This window comes from Nerophis lumbriciformis, linkage group LG36 (genome assembly GCF_033978685.3).
Source record: "Nerophis lumbriciformis linkage group LG36, RoL_Nlum_v2.1, whole genome shotgun sequence".
Lineage (NCBI taxonomy): Eukaryota > Metazoa > Chordata > Actinopteri > Syngnathiformes > Syngnathidae > Nerophis > Nerophis lumbriciformis.
Window position 1 is genome coordinate 22,566,669 of NC_084583.2, and position 23,087 is coordinate 22,589,755.

At 41.0% G+C, this 23,087-nt stretch overlaps 1 protein-coding gene across 1 annotated transcript in view; it reads right to left on the reverse strand.

Moving 5' to 3' along the window:
- hspa4b (heat shock protein 4b) overlaps positions 1-23,087 on the reverse strand; it is a 44,626-nt gene that overhangs the window by 20,890 nt on the left and 649 nt on the right. The window contains exons 2-5 of the mRNA XM_061930664.2: positions 19,682-19,739; positions 16,960-17,100; positions 10,966-11,088; positions 6,682-6,781 (exon numbers count right to left, since the gene is read on the reverse strand). Of these exons, the coding sequence (XP_061786648.1) occupies positions 6,682-6,781; positions 10,966-11,088; positions 16,960-17,100; positions 19,682-19,739 (422 nt within the window). The remainder of the gene's footprint in view (positions 1-6,681; positions 6,782-10,965; positions 11,089-16,959; positions 17,101-19,681; positions 19,740-23,087) is intronic.

The window sequence follows — 23,087 nt, forward strand, 5'->3', positions numbered from 1 at the left end:
ACTAAGACGGGCAGATAGCGCCGGTCGACATACGCCAACATCTGCCAGTGGATCGTAAATGCCTGGGCAGATAGTTTCGGTCACAACTGTGGTCCGAGCTTTCCGGAAGGCAGGATTCACAGAACTGCTGCACAACAACAGCGACACTGAATCCGATGACTTCGACGAGGCGGAGCCGGCCATTTTTGGATCCCACGCTTGCGCAACTTTTCAATTCGGACACCGAAGACGAAGAATTCGAAGGATTTACGAATGAAGAATAACTTCAGAAGGTGAGCGCTATGTTTATTTTGTGTGTTGTGACATTAACGTTCGAGCAACATTATGTTGCTATTTATTGCTCTACACCATTTTGAATTTTACTATGTTTGTGATTGCACATTTGCGTACATTTTGGGACAGAGTTGTTAGAACGCTGGTTTTCAATATATTATTAAAGTTTGACTGAACTATCTGACTGTTTTTTTGACATTCACTTTAGCGCAGCGTTTTTTTGACATTCACTTTAGCGCAGCGTAGGCGCGGCTTATAGTCCGGGGCGGCTTATTGGTGGACAAAATTATGAAATATGTAATTCATAGAAGGTGCGGCTAATAATCCGGTGCGCCTTATAGTGCGGAAAATACGGTAATAACAGAAAAAGGCAAACACCAGTTTAATCTCTTGTGTATTGGTAGTAAACATGCTATGGCAAGAAAAGCATGAGTGTGACTAATGAAATCAAGGGTGGCTGAGTTCCAACAGTCTCGCCTCTTTGCTTGTAATATCTCGTTTGTCACCGATTCTGTTCATAACTTTTATGGACAGAATTTCTAGGCGCAGTCAAGGCGTTGAGGGGATCCGGTTTGGTGGCTGCAGGATTAGGTCTCTGCTTTTTGCAGATGATGTGGTCCTGATGGCTTCATCTGGCCAGGATCTTCAGCTCTCGCTGGATCGGTTCGCAGCCGAGTGTGAAGCGACTGGGATGAGAATCAGCACCTCCAAGTCCGAGTCCATGGTTCTCGCCCGGAAAAGGGTGGAATGCCATCTTCGGGTTGGGGAGGAGACCCTGCCCCAAGTGGAGGAGTTCAAGTACCTCGGAGTCTTGTTCACGAGTGAGGGAAGAGTGGATCGTGAGATCGACAGGCGAATCGGTGAGGCATCTTCAGTAATGCGGACGCTGTATCGATCCGTTGTGGTGAAGAAGGAGCTGAGCCGGAAGGCAAAGCTCTCAATTTACCGGTCGATCTACGTTCCCATCCTCACCTATGGTCATGAGCTTTGGGTTATGACCGAAAGGACAAGATCACGGGTACAAGCGGCCGAAATGAGTTTCCTCCGCCGGGTGGCAGGGCTCTCCCTTAGAGATAGGGTGAGAAGCTCTGTCATCCGGGGGGAGCTCAAAGTAAAGCCGCTGCTCCTCCACATGGAGAGGAGCCAGATGAGGTGGTTCGGGCATCTGGTCAGGATGCCACCCGATCGCCTCCCTCGGGAGGTGTTTAGGGCACGTCCGACCGGTAGGAGGCCACGGGGAAGACCCAGGACACGTTGGGAAGACTATGTCTCCCGGCTGGCCTGGGAACGCCTCGGGATCCCCCGGGAGGAGCTGGACGAAGTGGCTGGGGAGAGGGAAGTCTGGGCTTCCCTGCTTAGGCTGCCGCCCCCGCGACCCGACCTCGGATAAGCGGAAGAAGATGGATGGATGGATGGATCTCGTTTGTGTACAAAATGCAGCATTTTACATTTGACAATCTTTTGAGCTGGCAGGTCAAAATCATAGTCACTATTTCATAAGAGAAGAGGGCATTTTGACCTTTTTGTCGCAGTTGCTTTTAATAAGTCTTGTAACTGATAAGTAGTATGGAAGGTTGAGAAGACAAGTGTTGGTATCCTAGCAACAGCAAGCATCAAGAGAATTCCTTAAAAAAGGAGGTCATTGATGTTCTCAGAAATAAAAGGAGTACAGCACTTGCGATGAAAATAAAATAAGCAGAGTATGGATACAGAACACACAACATGTGTGTGTGTATGAAGTCTAAGTATCTGTGTTGCCTTTGCTTAGTATAGAAATATTGCTTTTTTTCTAATTTAGGCGAAAACCAAAGTTCCCAGATTGGCTGCTTGAAGGTAAACCATATTTATCGCAACATAAAATGTATTGCAACAAAATGATCTGCCTGATTTATGAGCAATAAAATAGCTTATAGTGTTTACTTTTTTTAATTGGCTGGACCAAGTACCCATTTAGGTTCCGACCCTTAAAACTCTGGAGTTCAGCACACTTGCCTACTATATTGGACCTCAATAATCGCCTCCCGGACTGGTACACTAATGTTGACATTAGATGTGCTAAAAAAAAGAAAAAAAATCGATTCACATCTGAACTGTGATTGTTTTTTTTATTTCAGAATGAGTTTTTTTACAAGATGTTTTAGGCCATAGTTAGGTCAGGTTTCTTTGGTTTACTCGCTGCACGTATGTCAGCAGCTAAGAGGACCTTTTGTAACGTGTATTGAAAAGGTCTTATCTTTTTTTTTTTTTTTATATACCAAATATATTGTGAAAATCGGTTTAAATCAAGAATCAATTCTGACTCAAATCATCATCCAAAAGAATCAGAATGAAATCATGTGTTTGTTGTAAGATTCCTATCCCTAGTTGGGGTTTTGACATAGCCAAAACCGAAACTAACTATTCCTTGCACGCTTACTTGTGACCTTGCCCAGAGACATATGGAGAATGGGTGATATAGGATTTGTGAACCTGCGGCGGGTTTGTGGACATGATTTTCCTCAATTTGTGCATATTTTTATTTGGATTCTTGTGTTTTCATATGACATTGTAGAAGGGATGCGCGATTTGGCCTAAAATCCACACCGCCTCCTGCGAAAACGATATATATCACAATATATTATTTGGCATACAAAAGAGAATAATGCATTTCAAAACGGGTTACAAAGGCTCCTAGTTTGGCTGTTGACGTATGCGATAACAGTGTGTCATTTCCAGTTGTATTATTTTCGCAAAAATAATCTACCTGTTCATTTATTGTTAATATGGTTACTTTCTGTTGTAGCATGGTTCTATCTACATTTCTGTTCAAATATAAGCGCTTGTTATTCTGTTTGATACTTTACATTAGTTTTGGACGATACTACAAAGGCGGGCGTCGATCCAATACCAAGTAGTTGGGGCAGTATTGTTCATACCAATGCTGATACTTAAAAAGTTCAACTCCGGAGCGACTTATACTCCGAAAAATACGGTAATTCCTGAGTTAGTAAACAACCGCAAAGATGACTATATATGTTTTGATGATAAAAAATATGGATCTAACCACTGTAGTATCGACCAAATAATGATAATAAAATACTTGGTATCGTCACTTTCAATATTTGTATCGATCCGCCCACCTTTGCTTACGTTCAACAGCTCTAGCTTGGAGTTAGCACAGTGTTTCCCACACATTCATTTATTTGTGGCGGCCCGCCACGAAAGAATCACGTCCGCCACAAATGGATTTTTCGGCTTTTGACTCGCTCGACCGCTCATAAAAGCAATGGGACTGTCTGTGAATGTACCTTGTAGTTACAACTCCGGTGCAGTAGGTGGCGGTAGCCGACTATGCATTGTAACTCCGCCAATAGCACTTAATTCACCTGGTGGGCCAGAAGAAGAAGAAGAAGACGAAGACGGACGGGATCAAAATACGAGGGTAATATAGGTTATGTTAGATAGGTTATAGCTGCATCGCTCGCGGCTCGTCATATATTTAACGTTAATCCGCGATTTCACTGAGCGTTTCACTGACGGTGAGCAGCCTGACGCTGCTTCATTAACACCGCCGCTGTTTGACACGGGGTCCGGGGCAGACGGACGTAATAACAATCACCTGTTTTCATACCGACGAGCTAACGTGTCTAGGTTATAAACCTGTTGTCAATAAACACACATGGAGACGGTGCTTCAGATACTACATTAATACTCAAGCTAAAATGTCCACTGTCCACTGCAGCATGTGAATGCAATGAAAAGAATAAAATCTGAGCCAACTAGCTGTTAAAATGTTGTCCAGGTTAATGTTTTGGCCATTAAAGGCCCTTCATTTCAAGATTTCAACTGTGATCGGGCTTTAAACAGGTGGCTGACCTGTTCAGATGGGTGTAACTGCTACTGGTCAAATAATGTGAAATAGCATTTAATTTTACATGTATGCAATGCCATTTAAATGTAATTATAGATAATAATAATAAATACTGTGTAGTGTTGTAAATAGTCAACGGGAAGGATTTTAGTAAGATATAAGCCATGAGCACTACACAGCCAGAAAAAAACCAAGGCAGGACAAGTAAAAATATTGGGGCTAGTAGATTTGAGAAGTCGGGCAAGTAGAAAAATTAGGGCGGAGGGAACAGGTGAGACTCAGCAAACACTGAAAAATAAAGCAGGGTCAGATCAGAAATGCACTTTTCTCATGAAAAGGGCCCTAATTTATATTCTTATGTGCCTTATAGAGAGGACCACGACAAAACATACACCTCTGCCTCTGTTTCACTTTATGTTGCTGGTAAATAATATGGTTGTAGTAGTAGGCTAAAGTTAAATTTAGTATTCACTAATTAAAGGGGCAGAGCTTTAAGAGACATTTTAGCTTTTATATTTTATAAGATATATTTTTTGTAAAACCACAATTAATAAATATATTTCAGTGAATCACTAATTGTTCAAATCTGTATATAAATATGTACATAAAGTGTTGTAATTATATTCCAACTCCGCGTTCTTCTTGGTCATCGCCGCTGCCGCCGCCACCCCCCGACCACACCACCACCAAATAGATGCCTGCCCTGTGGGAAACACTGTAGCATATCCTTTTACGCCGTCACACCAGGGATGATACTTGTAAGAAACGTTAATTTGCCACCATAGAGGCGAGGATTACAGACTTAGAAGTGGCTTTGCACTGTGGAGGGACATTAGCCGTTAAGCAAGGATTCTACAGTGCGTTGAAATGCGTTCATTCCCTTGTCGTTGTCAAATTTGCGGGATATAGCAACAATGTGTACCTGTATGCATGATCACGATAAAGAGCTTAAAATCTCCGCCGTGTGCATAATCTATATCAGGGGTGCTCATTACGTCGATCGCGAGCTACCGGTCGATCTCGGAGGGTGTGTCAGTCGATCACCAGCCAGGCATTAAAAAAATAGTCCTAAAAATGAGCGATCATAAATCTTCACTATGACGTCACTTTCGTCACTTGATTGACATTCACGGCACCCGAGGGTCTTCTGAGATGACGCTGGCTGCATGCTGCCAGCTCATTAAAATTACCGACTGGAAGGCGAGAAACACTTTATTTCAACAGACTCTGGCGCCGTACCTGTCGTCAAAACTCCAAAGACCGACTGCACAGTTGCGCTACCAAAATAGGAGTCTCAGAAAGCTGGCGTGCACAAGCTAGCAAGCTACGGAGTTTGCCGACAATGTATTTCTTGTAAAGTGTATACAAAGGGGTACGGAAGCTGGACAAACAAGATGCCAAAAACCAACCACTTTCATGTGGTATTGGACAGAAAGGAGGACTTTTTTCTCCTCCATTCGAAAATGTGGACGTTTTTAGCACCACTGTCTGATTCCTATCAATGCAAGTCATCACAATCAGGTAATACACCAACTTATATTCTTGTCTTCATGAAAGAAAGGAATCTATATGTGTTAAACATGCTTGCATTATTTTTAAACACCTTTAACTTATTAACAATATTAACTATATGTGTTAAACATGCTTGTTTTATCATTAAACACCTTTAACTTGTTAACAATATTAACTATATGTGTTAAACATGCTTGTATTATCTTTAAACACCTTTAACTTATTAATAATATTAACTATATGTATTAAACATGCTTGTATTATCATTAAACACCTTTAACTTGTTAACAATATTAACTATATGTATTAAACATGCTTGTATTATCTTTAAACACCTTTAATTTATTAACAATATTAACTATATGTATTAAACATTCTTGTATTATCATTAAACACCTTTAATTCATTAACAATATTAACTATGTGTTAAACATGATTGCATTATCATTAAACACCTTTAATTTATTAACAATATTAACTATATGTGTTAAACATGCTTGCATTATCATTAAACACCTTTAATTTATTAACAATATTAACTATATGTGTTAAACATGCTTGCATTATCATTAAACACCTTTAACTTATTAACAAAAATATATATTTCATAAATAAGTAAATATAAATTATATATATGAATGAGGTAGATCCCCACGACTTGATCAATTGAAAAGTAGCTCGCCTGCAGAAAAAGTGTGAGCACCCCTGATCTATATATATATATATATATATATATATATATATACGGTATATATATATATTGCGCACAGATGCCACATTTGCACTAAATGTGAACTGAACCGCTCAAGAGTTCACTTGACTACCTGAAGAGGTCTCAGGTTGATGGGTGGATGACCGCCTTCACACTTGATGTAATAAACAACACTAACATAGGAGTTTCTTTTAACAAACCAAACTTAATGAGTGTGAACTATGTCTTAAATTTGGCAAAGGCTAACCAGACATGCGCCATGGTGGATAATGTTTGGGAAACCTGTTCTTACATGCGCATTTCCTTGGTGACAATACAAAAACACCGTACACACCTGCAGTTGTCTCATTCATGAGCCTCAGGCAGTTGAGTCCTGCAATCTGTGCAGCATCTACCACTGATCTTCTCTCGGTGTCCGTGAAGTAGCAGGGCACCTAATGAGACAACAGGAAATATTGTAGCCCTTTAAGTTTAAGACCTTTTATCCAACCTAAAAGGCGAACCGCAATTTTTATGGAATTTTGCCTATCGTTCACAATCATTATGGAAGACATGACAGACGTTTTTAATGCATTCTAAATACTAAATAAACGTAAATAAAAGTCCCCTTACAGCGGAGCCAATGGGAGCTCTACTACTCCACCCATAAAATCCGATAACCATTCAAAAAGCGCCACCAACACTCAATGTACATTTTGTGACTTGAATATTAACCAAGTATTAGTGATTTTGTTATTACAAACGCTAACGCAGACGAACTATTTCGAACGGCGCCGTGATCACTTCCGGATGTACCTATGTTTTACATGGAGTGTTCTGCTGCTTCCTTGCTTCCCTGTAGGTTTATTGTCGATCATAAATCATGCCTCTCATCTGAAAAATAGATGGCTGAGAATAAAATACGAGAAGTTGGGACACTGACAGCCGTTTTGGACCTGGAACTGGCAAAGACGACAGGAAAAGCGCTTGCCTGTCCCCCCTGTTTCTTTGTAAGGATTATGAGACATTTTTCCATTTAAATGGCAATATATGAACATCCTAGCAGGACCTTATACAGTAGGTGATGTTTTATTATGTTTGTTGGCTTTCATCAAGTCTGCAGTGAGTGGAATTGAGTGAGGAAAAAAAAATGCAAACAAAGCGTTTTTTATATTAATGCGCCACGTATGCTTAAAATGATCAAAATACGTAAATATGAAACGGTATTATATATGTGCTTTACTTACATCTTGTATGTAAAACTTTAATGGAGGTGGAGGCTTTTGATCGCAGGATGCAGTGCGTCTCCCATAACAATGTGACCTCGGACTATGTTAAGGTAACGTGCGGAGTTCCTCAGGGTTCGGTTCTTGGCCCTGCACATATTAGTACATACATGCTGCCGCTAGGCGACATCATACGCAAATACGGGGTTAGCTTTCATTGTTATGCTGATGACACCCAACTCTACATGCCCCTAAAGCTGACCAACACGCCGGATTGTAGTCAGCTGGAGGCGTGTCTTAATGAAATTAAACAATGGATGTCCGCTAACTTCTTGCAACTCAACACTAAGAAAACGGAAATGCTGATTATCGGTCCTGCTAAACACAGACATTTATTTAATAATACCACCTTAACATTTGACAACCAAACAATTACACAAAGCAACTCGGCAAAGAATCTGGGTATTATCTTCCACCCAACTCTCTCGTTTGAATCACACATTAAGCGTGTTACTAAAACGGCCTTCTTTCATCTCCGTAATATCGCTAAAATTCGTTCCATTTTGTCCACTAGCGACGCTGAGATCATTATTCATGCGTTCGTTACGTCTCGTCTCGATTACTGTAACGTATTATTTTCGGGTCTCCCTATGTCTAGCATTAAAAGATTACAATTGGTACAAAATGCGGCTGCTAGACTTTTGACAAGAACAAGAAAGTTTGATCATATTACGCCTATACTGTATATACCTTTATATACATACATATATATATATATATACCTATACTGGCTCACCTGCACTGGCTTCCTGTGGACTTAAGATGTGACTTTAAGGTTTTACTACTTACGTATAAAACACTACACGGTCTAGCTCCGTCCTATCTTGCTGATTGTATTGTACCATATGTCCCGGCAAGAAATCTGCGTTCAAAGAACTCCGGCTTATTAGTGATTCCCAGAGCCCAAAAAAAGTCTGCGGGCTATAGAGCGTTTTCTATTCGGGCTCCAGTACTATGGAATGCCCTCCCGGTAACAATTAGAGATGCTACCTCAGTAGAAACATTTAAGTCCCATCTTAAAACTCATTCAGGTGTACTGGAGAGGAGGCTACGCCGGATAGTCGAACCTCGCATTCAGGAGGAACAGTGTGGTTTTCGTCCTGGTCGTGGAACTGTGGACCAGCTCTATACTCTCGGCAGGGTCCTTGAGGGTGCATGGGAGTTTGCCCAACCAGTCTACATGTGCTTTGTGGACTTGGAGAAGGCATTCGACCGTGTCCCTCGGGAATTCCTGTGGGGAGTGCTCAGAGAGTATGGGGTTTCGGACTGTCTGATTGTGGCGGTCCGCTCCCTGTATGATCAGTGCCAGAGCTTGGTTCGCATTGCCGGCAGTAAGTCGGACACGTTTCCAGTGAGGGTTGGACTCCGCCAAGGCTGCCCTTTGTCACCGATTCTGTTCATAACTTTTATGGACAGAATTTCTAGGCGCAGTCAAGGCGTTGAGGGGATCCGGTTTGGTGGCTGCAGGATTAGGTCTCTGCTTTTTGCAGATGATTTGGTCCTGATGGCTTCATCTGGCCAGGATCTTCAGCTCTCACTGGATCGGTTCGCAGCTGAGTGTGAAGCGACTGGGATGAGAATCAGCACCTCCAAGTCCGAGTCCATGGTTCTCGCCCGGAAAAGGGTGGAGTGCCATCTCCGGGTTGGGGAGGAGATCTTGCCCCAAGTGGAGGAGTTCAAGTACCTCGGAGTCTTGTTCACGAGTGAGGGAAGAGTGGATCGTGAGATCTACAGGCGGATCGGTGCGGCGTCTTCAGTAATGCGGACGCTGTATCGATCCGTTGTGGTGAAGAAGGAGCTGAGCCGGAAGGCAAAGCTCTCAATTTACCGGTCGATCTACGTTCCCATCCTCACCTATGGTCAAGAGCTTTGGGTTATGACCGAAAGGACAGGATCACGGGTACAAGCGGCCGAAATGAGTTTCCTCCGCCGGGTGGCGGGGCTCTCCCTTAGAGATAGGGTGAGAAGCTCTGTCATCCGGGGGGAGCTCAAAGTAAAGCCGCTGCTCCTCCACATCGAGAGGAGCCAGATGAGGTGGTTCGGGCATCTGGTCAGGATGCCACCCGAGCGCCTCCCTAAGGAGGTGTTTAGGGCATGTCCGACCGGTAGGAGGCCACGAGGAAGACCCAGGACACGTTGGGAAGACTATGTCTCCCGGCTGGCCTGGGAACGCCTCGGGATCCCCCGGGAGGAGCTGGACGAAGTGGCTGGGGAGAGGGAAGTCTGCGCTTCCCTGCTTAGGCTGCTGCCCCCGCGACCCGACCTCGGATAAGCGGAAGAAGATGGATGGATGGATGGAAAACTCATTTGTATACTCTAGCCTTTGAATAGCCCCTTTTTTTTTTAGACCAGTTGATCTGCCGTTTCTTTTCTTTTCTCCTCTGCTCCCCCCTATCCCTTGTGGAGCGGGAGACACTCAGGTCCGGTGGCCATGGATGGGGTGCTGGCTGTCCGGGGTCGGGACCCGGGGTGGACCGCTCGCCTGTGTATCGGTTGGGAACATCTCTGTGCTGCTGACTCGTCTCCGCTCGGGATGGTGTCCTGCTGACCCCACTGTGGACTGGACTCTTACTGTTATGCTGGATCCACTATGGACTGGACTCTCACAATATTATGTTAGACCCACTCGACATCCATTGCATTCGGTCTCCCTAGAGGGGGAGGTTACCCACATATGCGGTCCTCTCCAAGGTTTCTCATAGTCATTCACATCGACGTCCCACTGGGGTGAGTTTTTCCTTGCCCTTATGTGGGCTCTGTACCGAGGATGTCGTTGTGGCTTGTGCAGCCCTTTGAGACACTTGTGATTTAGGGCTATATAAATAAACATTGATTGATTGATTGATTGATTTAATATTTAGAATGCATAGAAAAATATCCATCTGTCGTCATGTCTTTTATAATGATTGTGAAAGATAGGCAAAATTCCCAAAAAAGTGCAGTTCCCCTTTAAGAGAAGTTCAATTTCTAGAAAAAAAAAAAAAGTGCTGAGGAATAACCAAGTAGGTGTGTCAATGGGCCATGACTGAAGTTGGGTCTAAGCTTTCCAATTATTATTTCTCAAGATATTGCCAAAGTAATAAAAACAGAACAACATGGCAGATGTCGTGGCTTGTGCAGCCCTTTGAGATACTTGTGATTTAGGGCTATATAAATAAACATTGATTGATTGATTGATTGATTGATTGAGATAAAATCTCTTGGTGTTGATTGAAGCTATCTTAGCTAGTAGCATGCCTGTTTGGAACGTTTAGCCTTGTTCTCCAGTAACAAACCTAATGATTATGCGTCTATCTAAGCGTGCACACATACTGTATTAAAGAAATACAAACACACTGTATAGTGATACTTACAGAGACGACACAGTCAGCTACGGGCTTCTTCAGTGCACTTTCTGCAGTCTCCTTCAGCTTGGTGAGAAGCATGGCGGTAACTTGTTCAATGCTGAACAGCTTCTCCTCCTCCATGTACATAACCTTTAGGGACAGCCCATTAACCGCCATTAGTGTGACCGTGCCTTTAAAATAAATAAAGGCACGTACAAAGTACACAGCAAATCTTGGTCCAGACAAATTAAAGTCTCCATTATAAAAATGTCAACCTTTTCATTGTAGTGATCTGTTTTCTGGAAATATGTACCGGTACATTGAAGAAAAGAGATCCTGGCAGTGTGTCTGGAGATTTAAATATTACATGAAGTTATGCGGAAGAGGCTGCCTCTCTTGAGTTACTGCTGGGTGGCAATTTGCACTGGATCAGCCTATAGAACATTTAAAACAGCAGAACCTCTACACCAGGGGTGCTCATTACGTCGATTGCGAGCTACCGGTCGATCTCGGAGGGTGTGTCAGTCGATCATTAAAAAAATAGTCCTAAATATGAGCGATCATAAATCTTCACTATGACGTCACTTTCGTCACTTGATTGACATTCACGGCACCCGAGGGTCTTCTGAGATGACGCTGGCTGCTGCCAGCTCATTAAAATTACCGACTGGAAGGCGAGAAGCACTTTATTTCAACAGACTCTGGCGTCGTACCTGTCGTCAAAACTCCAAAGACAGACTGCACAGTTGCATAGTTGCGCTAACAAAACAAGAGTCTCAGAAAGCTGGCGTGCACAAGCTAGCAAGCTACGGAGTTTGCCGACAATGTACTTCTTGTAAAGTGTATACAAAGGAGTACGGAAGCTGGACAAATAAGATGCCAAAAACCAACCACTTTCATGTGGTATTGGACAGAAAGGAGGACTTTTTTCTCCTCCATTCGAAAATGCGGACGTTTTTAGCACCACTGTCTGATTCCAATCAATGCAAGTCATCAGAATCAGGTAATACACCAACTTATATTCTTGTCTTCATGAAAGAAAGGAATCTATATGTGTTAAACATGCCTGTATTATCTTTAAACACCTTTAACTTGTTAACAATATTAACTATATGTGTTAAACATGCTTGCATTATCTTTAAACACCTTTAACTTATTAACAATATTAACTATATGTGTTAAACATGCTTGTATTATCATTAAACACCTTTAACTTAATAATATTAACTATATCTATTAAACATGCTTGTATATCATTAAACACCTTCAACTTTTTAACAATATTAACTATATGTATTAAACATGCTTGCATTATCTTTAAACACCTTTAACTTGTTAACAATATTAACTATATGTATTAAACATACTTGTATTATCATTAAACACCTTTAATTTATTAACAATATTCACTATATGTATTAAACATTCTTGTATTATCATTAAACACCTTTCATTTATTAACAATATTAACTATGTGTTAAACATGATTGCATTATCATTAAACACCTTTAATTTATTAACAATATTAACTATATGTGTTAAACATGCTTGCATTATCATTAAACACCTTTAACTTATTAACAAAAACATATATTTCATAAATAAGTAAATAAAAATTATATATATGAATGAGGTAGATCCCCACGACTTGATCAATTGAAAAGTAGCTCGCCTGCAGAAAAAGTGTGAGCACCCCTGCTCTACACATACGTAAATGAGCTCTTACAATTTTGAAGTGACAAGCTGCATCTGAAGTGAAAAAGCTACAGCAACACATTAGATACACAAATTACATTACAAAAAACATTGTAACGGACAAAAATGACAGGACTTAAGTGGTGCCTTGAAGAACGCCAAAGTTACTAGGCCTGGGCCGATGTTCAATAAGTCAATTAACCAACGATAAATGACAATTAAGTCGCTAAGTTTTCCAGCGTCGATAAAGTGCCATGTGCATGTTCAAGAGAATTGACGCTTTTTGTCGCTTGAGCGTTTGTGCCAAAGCAGAAATGAAAAGAAGGGGGTGAATTCTCTTGTGATAATCAAGTGTCTTTGAGGCGGGGCCGCTGGTATTCCACAGTGCAACTAGTTACCATGTAGCAGCTAACATGGAGAGAAAAATTGTCACAAAACCAAATGCCACCGCACCAATATTTCAGTTTAAATCTTTGGAACAAAATGAGACTATCAACAAGAGTCGGTTTGCTAAATGTGCGCGTACACAAACAACAGACAGTCCACACTCACTTCACGTTTGGCGAACAAGCCAGGTCAGTGGAAACAAAACCGTGCAAAATAGTGTGCGCTCATAGAACGTGTGGTTGAATACATCGCCAAATACATTAGCATACCTGCCAACTTTTGAAATCAGAAAAACCTAGTAGCCAGGGTCCAGACGCAAAATGATTATTAGCATTCAGACAGGTTAAAATGTTGCTAAAACCATCACTTTTCTATCAGTCACAGTGACTTTCCAAAACAAAAATATTACAGCAAAAATCATATGGGTTGATTGACATGTTTATTCTGTAAGCTAACTTCAATAGTTTGAAATTATTTTGACAGTTAATGCCAGTTATCCTGTCAACCTTTCACAAGACTTCAATTTGTTAATTGAAAGTATAAACAGTATAAACACTTTTTACAGTAAACAAATGGTAAAACAGTACTAAACAATTCCATTAAAAAAAAATTGGTGTCATTATTAACTTTCTGTCCAAGCTTGTATAATCTACTGCCTTGTTCAATTGTAAAAAATATTCTGTGCCTAAAATTCACATTTCTATCACAATTATCATACTGTAAACATGGTAAGCTAACTTCATTAAAATTAATAGTCCTGTCAATAGCATGGAATTACAATTCAAATGTAGTTTTTTTGTAAGCCTTTCAAAAGAATTCAAAATATGAAAAATTAATGAAAATTAATTTAAGCCATCAGACACTTAAAAAGTGGCACATCACATCTCTAATGTAATCATTTTAACTTTTCAACAGAAATAACACTGCAAAAATATTAAGGACATACTTCTGTATTTTGGTAGTTATGCTGTCAACATTTAACAAGATTTCTTCAACTTGGACTTGAAAGCATAAATAGTACAAACACTTTTAACAGTATAACAGTACTAAACAATTCCAATAGATAACATTGGTGTCATTACCTTTTTGTTTGCTCAATTATTGCCTCCGTAAATAAAACTTCGGCATTTATCACATCCAAAGAATCTGTTTGGGCGACGAAAAACGTTGAAAGTTTTCCACTTGTATCGCTAGCAACGGCATTAGACTTGTGTTTTTTTGTCCCAACGTGGTCTTTTACATCGCTAATTCCTCCGTGTCCGATCGAAAAATCTTGTCTGCACAAGGTGCAATTCGCGTAGTTTCCACCCTTTTTGGAACGGATAATTATTCCCGGATAGGCTTTTGAATATTCTTCACGGAATGACTGCAGTTTTCTTTTCGGTTTAAGACTCGTTTGCGATTTTTCTCCGGCTGATTCCATGATCGTTCGCTCGTTTGGAAACAATGGCAACTGGTGCCTCGTGCTTGGCAGCGGTGCTATAAATAGCCTCGCGCATGGCATTCGGAATGGCTCGATAGGAAGTTACGGGAAGCAGTGTCGATTGTTGTTACGCGATTTCGCGAATAAAACTTTTTTTTAATTAATGAAAAACCATATTTTTTATCACTGCAACCGTAACCCGGAATAGGTTGATGAAAACCGTACTAATTACGGGAAAACTGGAGTAGTTGGCAGGTATGCATTAGTTCAGTTCAAAACTTTGGAGACAAACATTTTTGCAGCAAAAGCATGAGAGTTGTCCTGTTGTGTCGAGGAACTTGGACCACGGTAAACACATTGGCAGATCCTTGCATTGACATTCTAAAAATACTAGCAAACCGATCAAACTGGGGTCCAAACTTGTGATTTACATAATTGGTGACCATTTGATCCTGAAACAGATTTAAAACTTCATATTTTTCATGTGAGGGAAAAATTCTAAATCTAAACAAATCAGAGATCAATCATCACTCTGGAAGGGTTGTATTGGAACTTTAAAAGTTTTCATTGTACTGTATCTCTTAGTTGACCGAAGCCATTAATCAGTATATAATAACCTTGTCACGTCACAGAATTATTGTGATAATATTAAACCAATGTTTCCCACACATTCATTTATTTGTGGCGGCCCGCCACGAAAGAATTACGTCCGCCACAAATGGATTTTTCGGCTTTTGACTCGCTCGACCGCTCATAAAAGCAATGGAACTGTCTGTGAATGTTGCTTGTAGTTACACCTCCGGTGCAGTAGGTGGCGGTAGCCTACTATGCATTGTAACTCCGCCAATAGCACTTAATTCACCTGGTGGGCCAGAAGAAGAAGAAGAAGAAGAGGGACAGACGGACGGACGGGATCAAAATACTCGCCGGCTACTTTTCATAATGATGGCGCTTCCTACGTTTCTACCTCAAACGTCCAAAAGCTGCTGAAAGCCTTGATCCAGGATGCCATGGGGAAACAAACTTAAATGGTGCCTTTTGGCGATAGTTAGCAGCTTGGTGGCTCATAGCCGGCTAGCTAACGCTTGCTAGCGTGGTAGCATTGCTTCATTTTTACAGGTGTTATAGGTAGATAGGTTATAGCTGCATCGCTCGCGGCTCGTCATATATTTAACGTTAATCCGCGATTTCACCGAGCGTTTCACCGACGAGCGAACGTGTCCAGGTTATAGCCCTGTTGTCAATAAACACACATGGACTGAAGCTAAATTGTCCACTGTCCACTGCAGCATGTGAATGCAATGAAAAGAATAAAATCTGAGCCAACCAGCTGTTAAAATGTTGTCCAGGTTAATGTTTTGGCCATTAAAGGCCCTTCATTTCAAGATTTCAACTGTGATCGGGCTTTAAACAGGTGGCTGACCTGTTCAGATGGGTGTAACTGCTACTGGTCAAATAATGTGAAATAGCATTTAATTTTACATCAATGCAATGCCATTTAAATGTAATTATAGATAATAATAATAATAATAATAATTACTGTGTAGTGTTGTAAATAGTCAACGGGAAGAATTTTAGTAAGATATAAGCCATGAGCACTACACAGCCAGAAAAAAACCTAGGGAGGACAAGTAAAAATATTGGGGCAAGTAGATTTGAGAAGTCGGGCAAGTAGAAAAAAACCTTAACGTTGAACCCTGCATGTGTTGAGCTGCTGCCGCTTAAGGTTTGACGGCACTGTACATAGAGCGCTTCTGCGCGTTAGTAATAAATTCTAATGTTGGATGTTCACTCCTTCACACAGATGAGTATAGAAAAATATTTTCAATGGCCGAAAAGGGCTCGACTTGGAGAGGAGGTAGGCCTACAGTCCGGACCACAGGTGCGACCTGTTCAGCAGCAGCAGGAGGAGGAGGTTGACTGACTGTGGCAGGACACCTCTGCCTCTGTTTCACTTCATGTTGCTGGTAAATAATATGGTTGTAGTAGTAGGCTAAAGTTAAATTATTTAGTATTCACTAATTAAAGGGGCAGAGCTTTAAGAGACATTTTAGCTTTTATATTTTATAAGATATATTTTTTGTAAGAACCACAATTAATAAATATATTTCAGTGAATCACTAATTGTTCAAATCTGTATATAAATATGTACATAAAATGTTAATAATTATATTCCAACTCCGCGTTCTTCTTGGTCATCGGCGCTGCCGCCGCCGCCGCCACCCCCCGCCCCCCGACCACACCACCACAAATAGATGCCTGTCCTGTGGGAAACACTGTTAAACCATAAATATATTTTTTTGAAAATGCCCTTAATTGAGCTATACATTTACAACCAATGGTTAGAAAAAGACACAGGTAGTAGTGTAAGGAGTTGTAAAGTTTTAACTATCTCACCTTATCTCACTACACGGAGAAGCAAATCATTATCTAAAAGGGTTATTGTGCAAGTGGCACTTCTTCCAGTGATCAGGTAGAACAAATGTACAACTCGACACGTCTCGCTGTACGCTCACCTTGATTCCAGACGTTCCTGTAGGCATTTGTGCAACATCGTACACCAGACTGGATTGGAGGCGTTGCACAAATGGATCCGAAAAGGCCCGGCCATGAAACCTCTTGAAGCCCTGCACCGTGTTCTTACAGTTTGTGACCACCTGTTCAGCCACAAAGATTGTTACAAATATAAACGCAGGTAGCACTTTTTCTACAGTGCCTGACAAGGGGAAAAGGGGGAGGCAATGTCCAAACGTTCCAAATCACAGAAATGATCCAAAACAAAAACGTAGGATCACCATTAAACGCATGCAATGGGAAAATGCTGCAACTACCAAAAACATCCACAAACAACTGCATGAGACAAATGCTGCAAGTTCACAGAGCTTAAGGTACCAATGTTACCAGAGCAGTGATTCTCAAACTGTGGTAGGCGGGCTCTATTTAGTGGTATGCCAAAGAAGTATGTAAAATATATACAGTATATAGAGTACCACTGTTGATGTTTGTGTATGGTGTGTAACGTTTAATTGGCCAAATATTAAATATACTTGTCAAATAAAACACCTGCCTTGTTTTAATGAATACTTAGGCCTATTACGCAACTATACTTTAACGTTGGTAATTATGGTGGTACTTGGTGAAAAAAGTTTGAGAACCACTGTACTAGAGGGCGTGCCATAATTGATAACCCTCCTTTAAGACCTTAAGCTGGAAGACCAAAGAACTTTGGCAGAGTAAACAGGAACATTTTAATATATCTGGCTATACAAATTGGTTCATAAAAAAATACAAACAATTACATTTTAATTTTGCCAACTTTTGCCTGGCTAAATCTGTTTTTGCTATGTCAAATCATTGATGTAAACAGTGTTAGAAATTGAAAACAGGAAGTGAACATATGTGTTAGTAATTTTGCAAAAGAAGTGGATATTGTGTGTCCCCACATCTGCGGTCCCCTCCAAGGTTTCTCATTGTTATCCCATTTTTCTTGCCCTGATGTGGGATCTGAGCCGAGGATGTCGTTGTGGCTTGTGCAGCCCTTTGAGACACTCGTGATTTAGGGCTATATAAGTCAACATTGAAGGCAGCACGGTGGACCAGGGGTTAGTGCATGTGCCTCACAATACGAAGGTCCTGAGTAGCCCTGAGTTCAATCTTTCTGTGTGGAGTTTGCATGTTCTCCCCGTGACTGCGTGGGTTCCCTCCAGGTACTCCGGCTTCCTACAACCGCTAAAAACATGCACCTGGGGACAGGTTGATTGGCAACACTATATTGGCCCCAGAATGTGAATGTTGTCCGTGTTGGCCCTGCGATGAGGTGGCGACTTGTCCTGGGTGCACCCCGCTTTCCGCCCGAATGCAGCTGAGATAGGCTCCAGCACCCCCCGCCACCCCAAAAGGGACAAGCGGTAGAAAATGGATGGACGGATGGAAGTAAACATTGATTGCTTGATTGATAGAAAACGGATGGATGGACTTGCAGTATTTTTCGATTACTGTAACGTATTATTTTCGGGTCTCCCTATGTCTAGCATTAAAAGATTACAGTTGGTACAAAATGCGGCTGCTAGACTTTTGACAAGAACAAGAAAGTTTGATCATATTACGCCTATACTGTATATACCTTTATATAACTATATACATATATAACTATATACATATACTGGCTCACTTGCACTGGCTTCCTGTGCACTTAAGATGTGACTTTAAGGTTTTACTACTTACGTATAAAATACTATACGGTCTAGCTCCATCCTATCTTGCTGATTGCATTGTACCATATGTCCCGGCAAGAAATCTGCGTTCAAAGAACTCCAGCTTATTGGTGATTCCCAGAGCCCAAAAAAAGTCTTCGGGCTATAGAGCGTTTTCTATTCGGGCTCCAGTACTATGGAATGCCCTCCCGGTAACAGTTAGAGATGCTACCTCAGTAGAAGCATTTAAGTCCAATCTTAAAACTCATTTGTATACTCTAGCCTTTAAATAGACCCCCCCTTTTAGACCAGTTGATCTGCCGTTTCTTTTGTTTTCTCCTCTGCCCTCCCTCCCTTGTGGAGGGGGATACACACAGGTCCGGTGACCATGGATGAAGTGCTGGCTGTCCAGAGTCGGGACCCGGGGTGGACCGCTCGCCTGTGCATCGGTTAGGGACATCTCTGCGCTGCTGACCCGTCTCAGCTCGAGATGGTTTTCTGCTGGCCCCACTATGGACTGGACTCTCACTATTCTGTTGGATCCACCATGGACTGGACTTTCACAATATTATGTCAGATCCACTCGACATCCATTGCTTTCGGTCTCCCCTAGAGAGGGGGGGGGTTACCCACATATGCGGTCCTCTCCAAGGTTTCTCATAGTCATTCACATCGACATCCCACTGGGGTGAGTTTTTCCTTGCCGTTATGTGGGCTCTGTACCGAGGATGTCGTTGTGGCTTGTGCAGCCCTTTGAGACACTTGTCATTTAGGGCTATATAAATAAACATTGATTGATTGATTTTTATTTTTTTTTAAATCTTGCAGGGTTTATGTGATTTATGTTGCTTTTGTGCTTTAAGATTACGATCATTTATGTGTTTTGGAGTGGACGTTGTTGTGCGTTCCCCCGCCCCTTACTAGCCACCGTACTTTTTGACACTGCAAATGGCTTTGTGATCTATTTGACATCACTACTACAAACAGCACACTCATTTCCAAATACATCAAGAAGATTAATCAATAAAACAAATAAAAATCATACCTGGCTTTTTGCAGCAGCACCAATGGATCTATTCCGTGGCCCAAAAGAAACACATGCTCTATATATGAAAAAAAAAGAAAAAAGAAAAGACATTTCAGTTGTTGGATTATGCAATCAGTCACAAGCAGTTAGTGGTTGTATCCAAAAGTGATGCATCGGTTTAAAAGTATCGTAATTTTTTTTTCCAATGATGGGGATTTCGAAGAGGTAAAAAGATGAACAATGAACTAGGGCTGCAACAACTAACCGATTAAATCGATTAAAATCGATTATAAAAATAGTTGGCGATTAATTTAGTCATCGATTCGTTGGATCTATGCTATGCGCAGAGGCTAAAAAAAAATTGTCTACCTTTATTTATAAACTGCAACATTTACAAACAGCTGAGAAACAATAATCAAAATAACAGGGGTGTAACGGTACGTGTATTTGTATCGAACCGTTTCGGTGCGGAAGTGTACCGAACAAGTTTCCTCACGAACATATTAAGTAGCGTACTGCACGTTGTGTAAACAATACTCAAAATGCCGGACATTTGAGGCATTTATGAAACTCCGCCCTGACAGCTTCGCAAAAGAGGACATGTCCGGTGAAAAGAGGACGTATGGTCAGCCTATCCTAGCCCGTTAGCTGCTAGCAAAAGAGGACTAGCAGCGATTGGTTCCACCGGACGTGAACCCGATCGCTGCTAGCATGCTAGCAGCTAACGGGCTAGGTCCTGACCATACGTCCTCTTTTCACCGGACATGTCCTCTTTTGTGGGGCTGTCGGGCAGTGTTTCTTAAATGCCTCAAATGTCCGGCATTTTGAGTTGGGGTTGCGTGTATTTTCAATGTACGTTCAGGATTAAGAAGGTTAAAAACACAACAAATTGTGCGTGCAGCAGCTTCATACCTGCCAACTTTTGAAATCAGAAAAACCTAGTAGCCAGGGTCCAGGGCGCAAAATGATTGATTGCATTCAGACAGGTTAAAATGTTGCTAAAACCATCACTTTTCTATCAGTCACAGTGACTTTTCAAAACAAAAATATTACAGCAAAAATCATATGGGTTGATTGACATGTTTATTCTGTAAGCTAACTTCAATAGTTTGAAATTATTTTGACAGTTAATGCCAGTTATCCTGTCAACCTTTCACAAGACTTCAATTTGTTCATTGAAAGTATAAACAGTATAAACACTTTTTACAGTAAACAAATGGTAAAACAGTACTAAACAATTCCATAAAAAAAAAATTGGTGTCATTATTAACTTTCTGTCCAAGCTTGTATAATCTACTGCCTTGTTCAATTGTATAAAATATTCTGTGCCTAAAATTCACATTTCTATCACAATTATCATACTGTAAACATGGTAAGCTAACTTCATTAAAATTAATAGTCCTGTCAATAGCATGGAATTACAATTCAAATGTAGTTTTTTTGTAAGCCTTTCAAAAGAATTCAAAATATGAAAAATGAATGAAAATGAATTTAAGCCATCAGACACTTGAAAAGTGGCACATCACATCTCTAATGTAATAATTTTAACTTTTCAACAGAAATAGCACTGCAAAAATATTAAGGACATACTTCTGTATTTTGGTAGTTATGCTGTCAACATTTAACAAGATTTCTTCAACTTGGACTTGAAAGCATAAATAGTATAAACACTTTTAACAGTATAACAGTACTAAACAATTCCAATAGATAACATTGGTGTCATTACCTTTTTGTGGCTAAAATCCGAAAAACGTTGAAAGTTTTCCACTTGTATCGCTAGCAACGGCATTAGACTTGTGTTTTTTTGTCCCAACGTGGTCTTTTACATCGCTAATTCCTCCGTGTCCGATCGAAAAATCTTGTCTGCACAAGGTGCAATCCGCGTAGTTTTCACCCTTTTTGGAACGGATAATTATTCCCGGATAGGCTTTTGAATATTCTTCACGGAATGACTGCAGTTTTCTTTTCGGTTTAAGACTCGTTTGCGATTTTTCTCTGGCTGATTCCATGATCGTTCGCTCGTTTGGAAACAATGGGCAACAGGTGCCTCGTGCTTGGCAGCGGTGATATAAATAGCCTCGCGCATTTAAAAAAAAAATTTTTTTTTAATTAATGAAAAACCGTATTTTTTATCACTGCAACCGTAACCCGGAATAGGTTGATGAAAACCGTACTAATTACGGGAAAACCGGAGTAGTTGGCAGGTATGGGAACATCGCCCCCTGGAGTTACAAATTCCGATGGATAACAGATTTCGGTACAACACCGGCGGTAATTCTAGGCATGCGCATACTATGTACCCGGCGGCAATTCAAGGAAATACGGTATGCTGCATTGCATCCCCAATGTCCAGAGCATGGTGCCAGTATGCTGGGTTTTTTCAATAAAATACTGGAAAGGATAGAAATAGAAATGTAGTTTGTCTCTTTTATCCGATTATTAATAGATTAATCGAAGTAATAATCGACAGATTAATCGATTATCAAATTAATCGTTAGTTGCAGCCCTACTCGTGACGTGACGAGTTTGACCCGGCGGAAATTCTAGGCATACGGCATGCTAATTATTTTGCTAAACGAGTTTGACCCGGCGGAAATTCTAGACATCCGCTAATAAAAATAATATTTTGCGAAACGAGTTTGACCCGGCGTTAATCCTGAGCCGGCGGTAATGCTAAGCATGCGCTAATTATTATGCAAAACGTGTTTGACCCGGCAGTAATTCTAGGCATGCGCATACTATGTACCCGGCGGCAATTCAAAGAAATACGGTATGCTGCATTGCATCCCCAATGTCCAGAGCATGGTGCCAGTATGCTGGTTTTTTTTTCAATAAAATACTGGAAAGGATAGAAATCTAGTTTGTCTCTTATCCGATTATTAATCGATTAATCAAAGTAATAATCGACAGATTAATCGTTAGTTGCAGCCCTACTCGTGACGTGACGAGTTTGACCCGGCGGAAATTCTAGGCATACGGCATGCTAATTATTTTGCGAAACGAGTTTGACCCGGCGGAAATTCCAGACATGCGCTAATAAAAATAATATTTTGCAAAACGAGTTTGACCCGGCGTTAATCCTGAGCCGGCGGTAATGCTAAGCATGCGCTAATTATTTTGCGAAACGTGTTTGACCTGGCGGTAATTCTAGCCATGCGCATACTATGTACCCGGCGGCAATTCAAGGAAATACGGTATGCTGCATTGCATCCCCAATGTCCAGAGCATGGTGCCAGTATGCTGGGTTTTTTCAATAAAATACTGGAAAGGATAGAATTAGAAATGTAGTTTGTCTCTTGTATCCGATTATTTATCGATTAATCGAAGTAATCGACAGATTAGTCGATTGTCAAATGAATCGTAAGTTGCAGCCCTACAATGAACTGATGGAGGGTTTGACAGCCAGTGCACGGCGGCCTCCTCC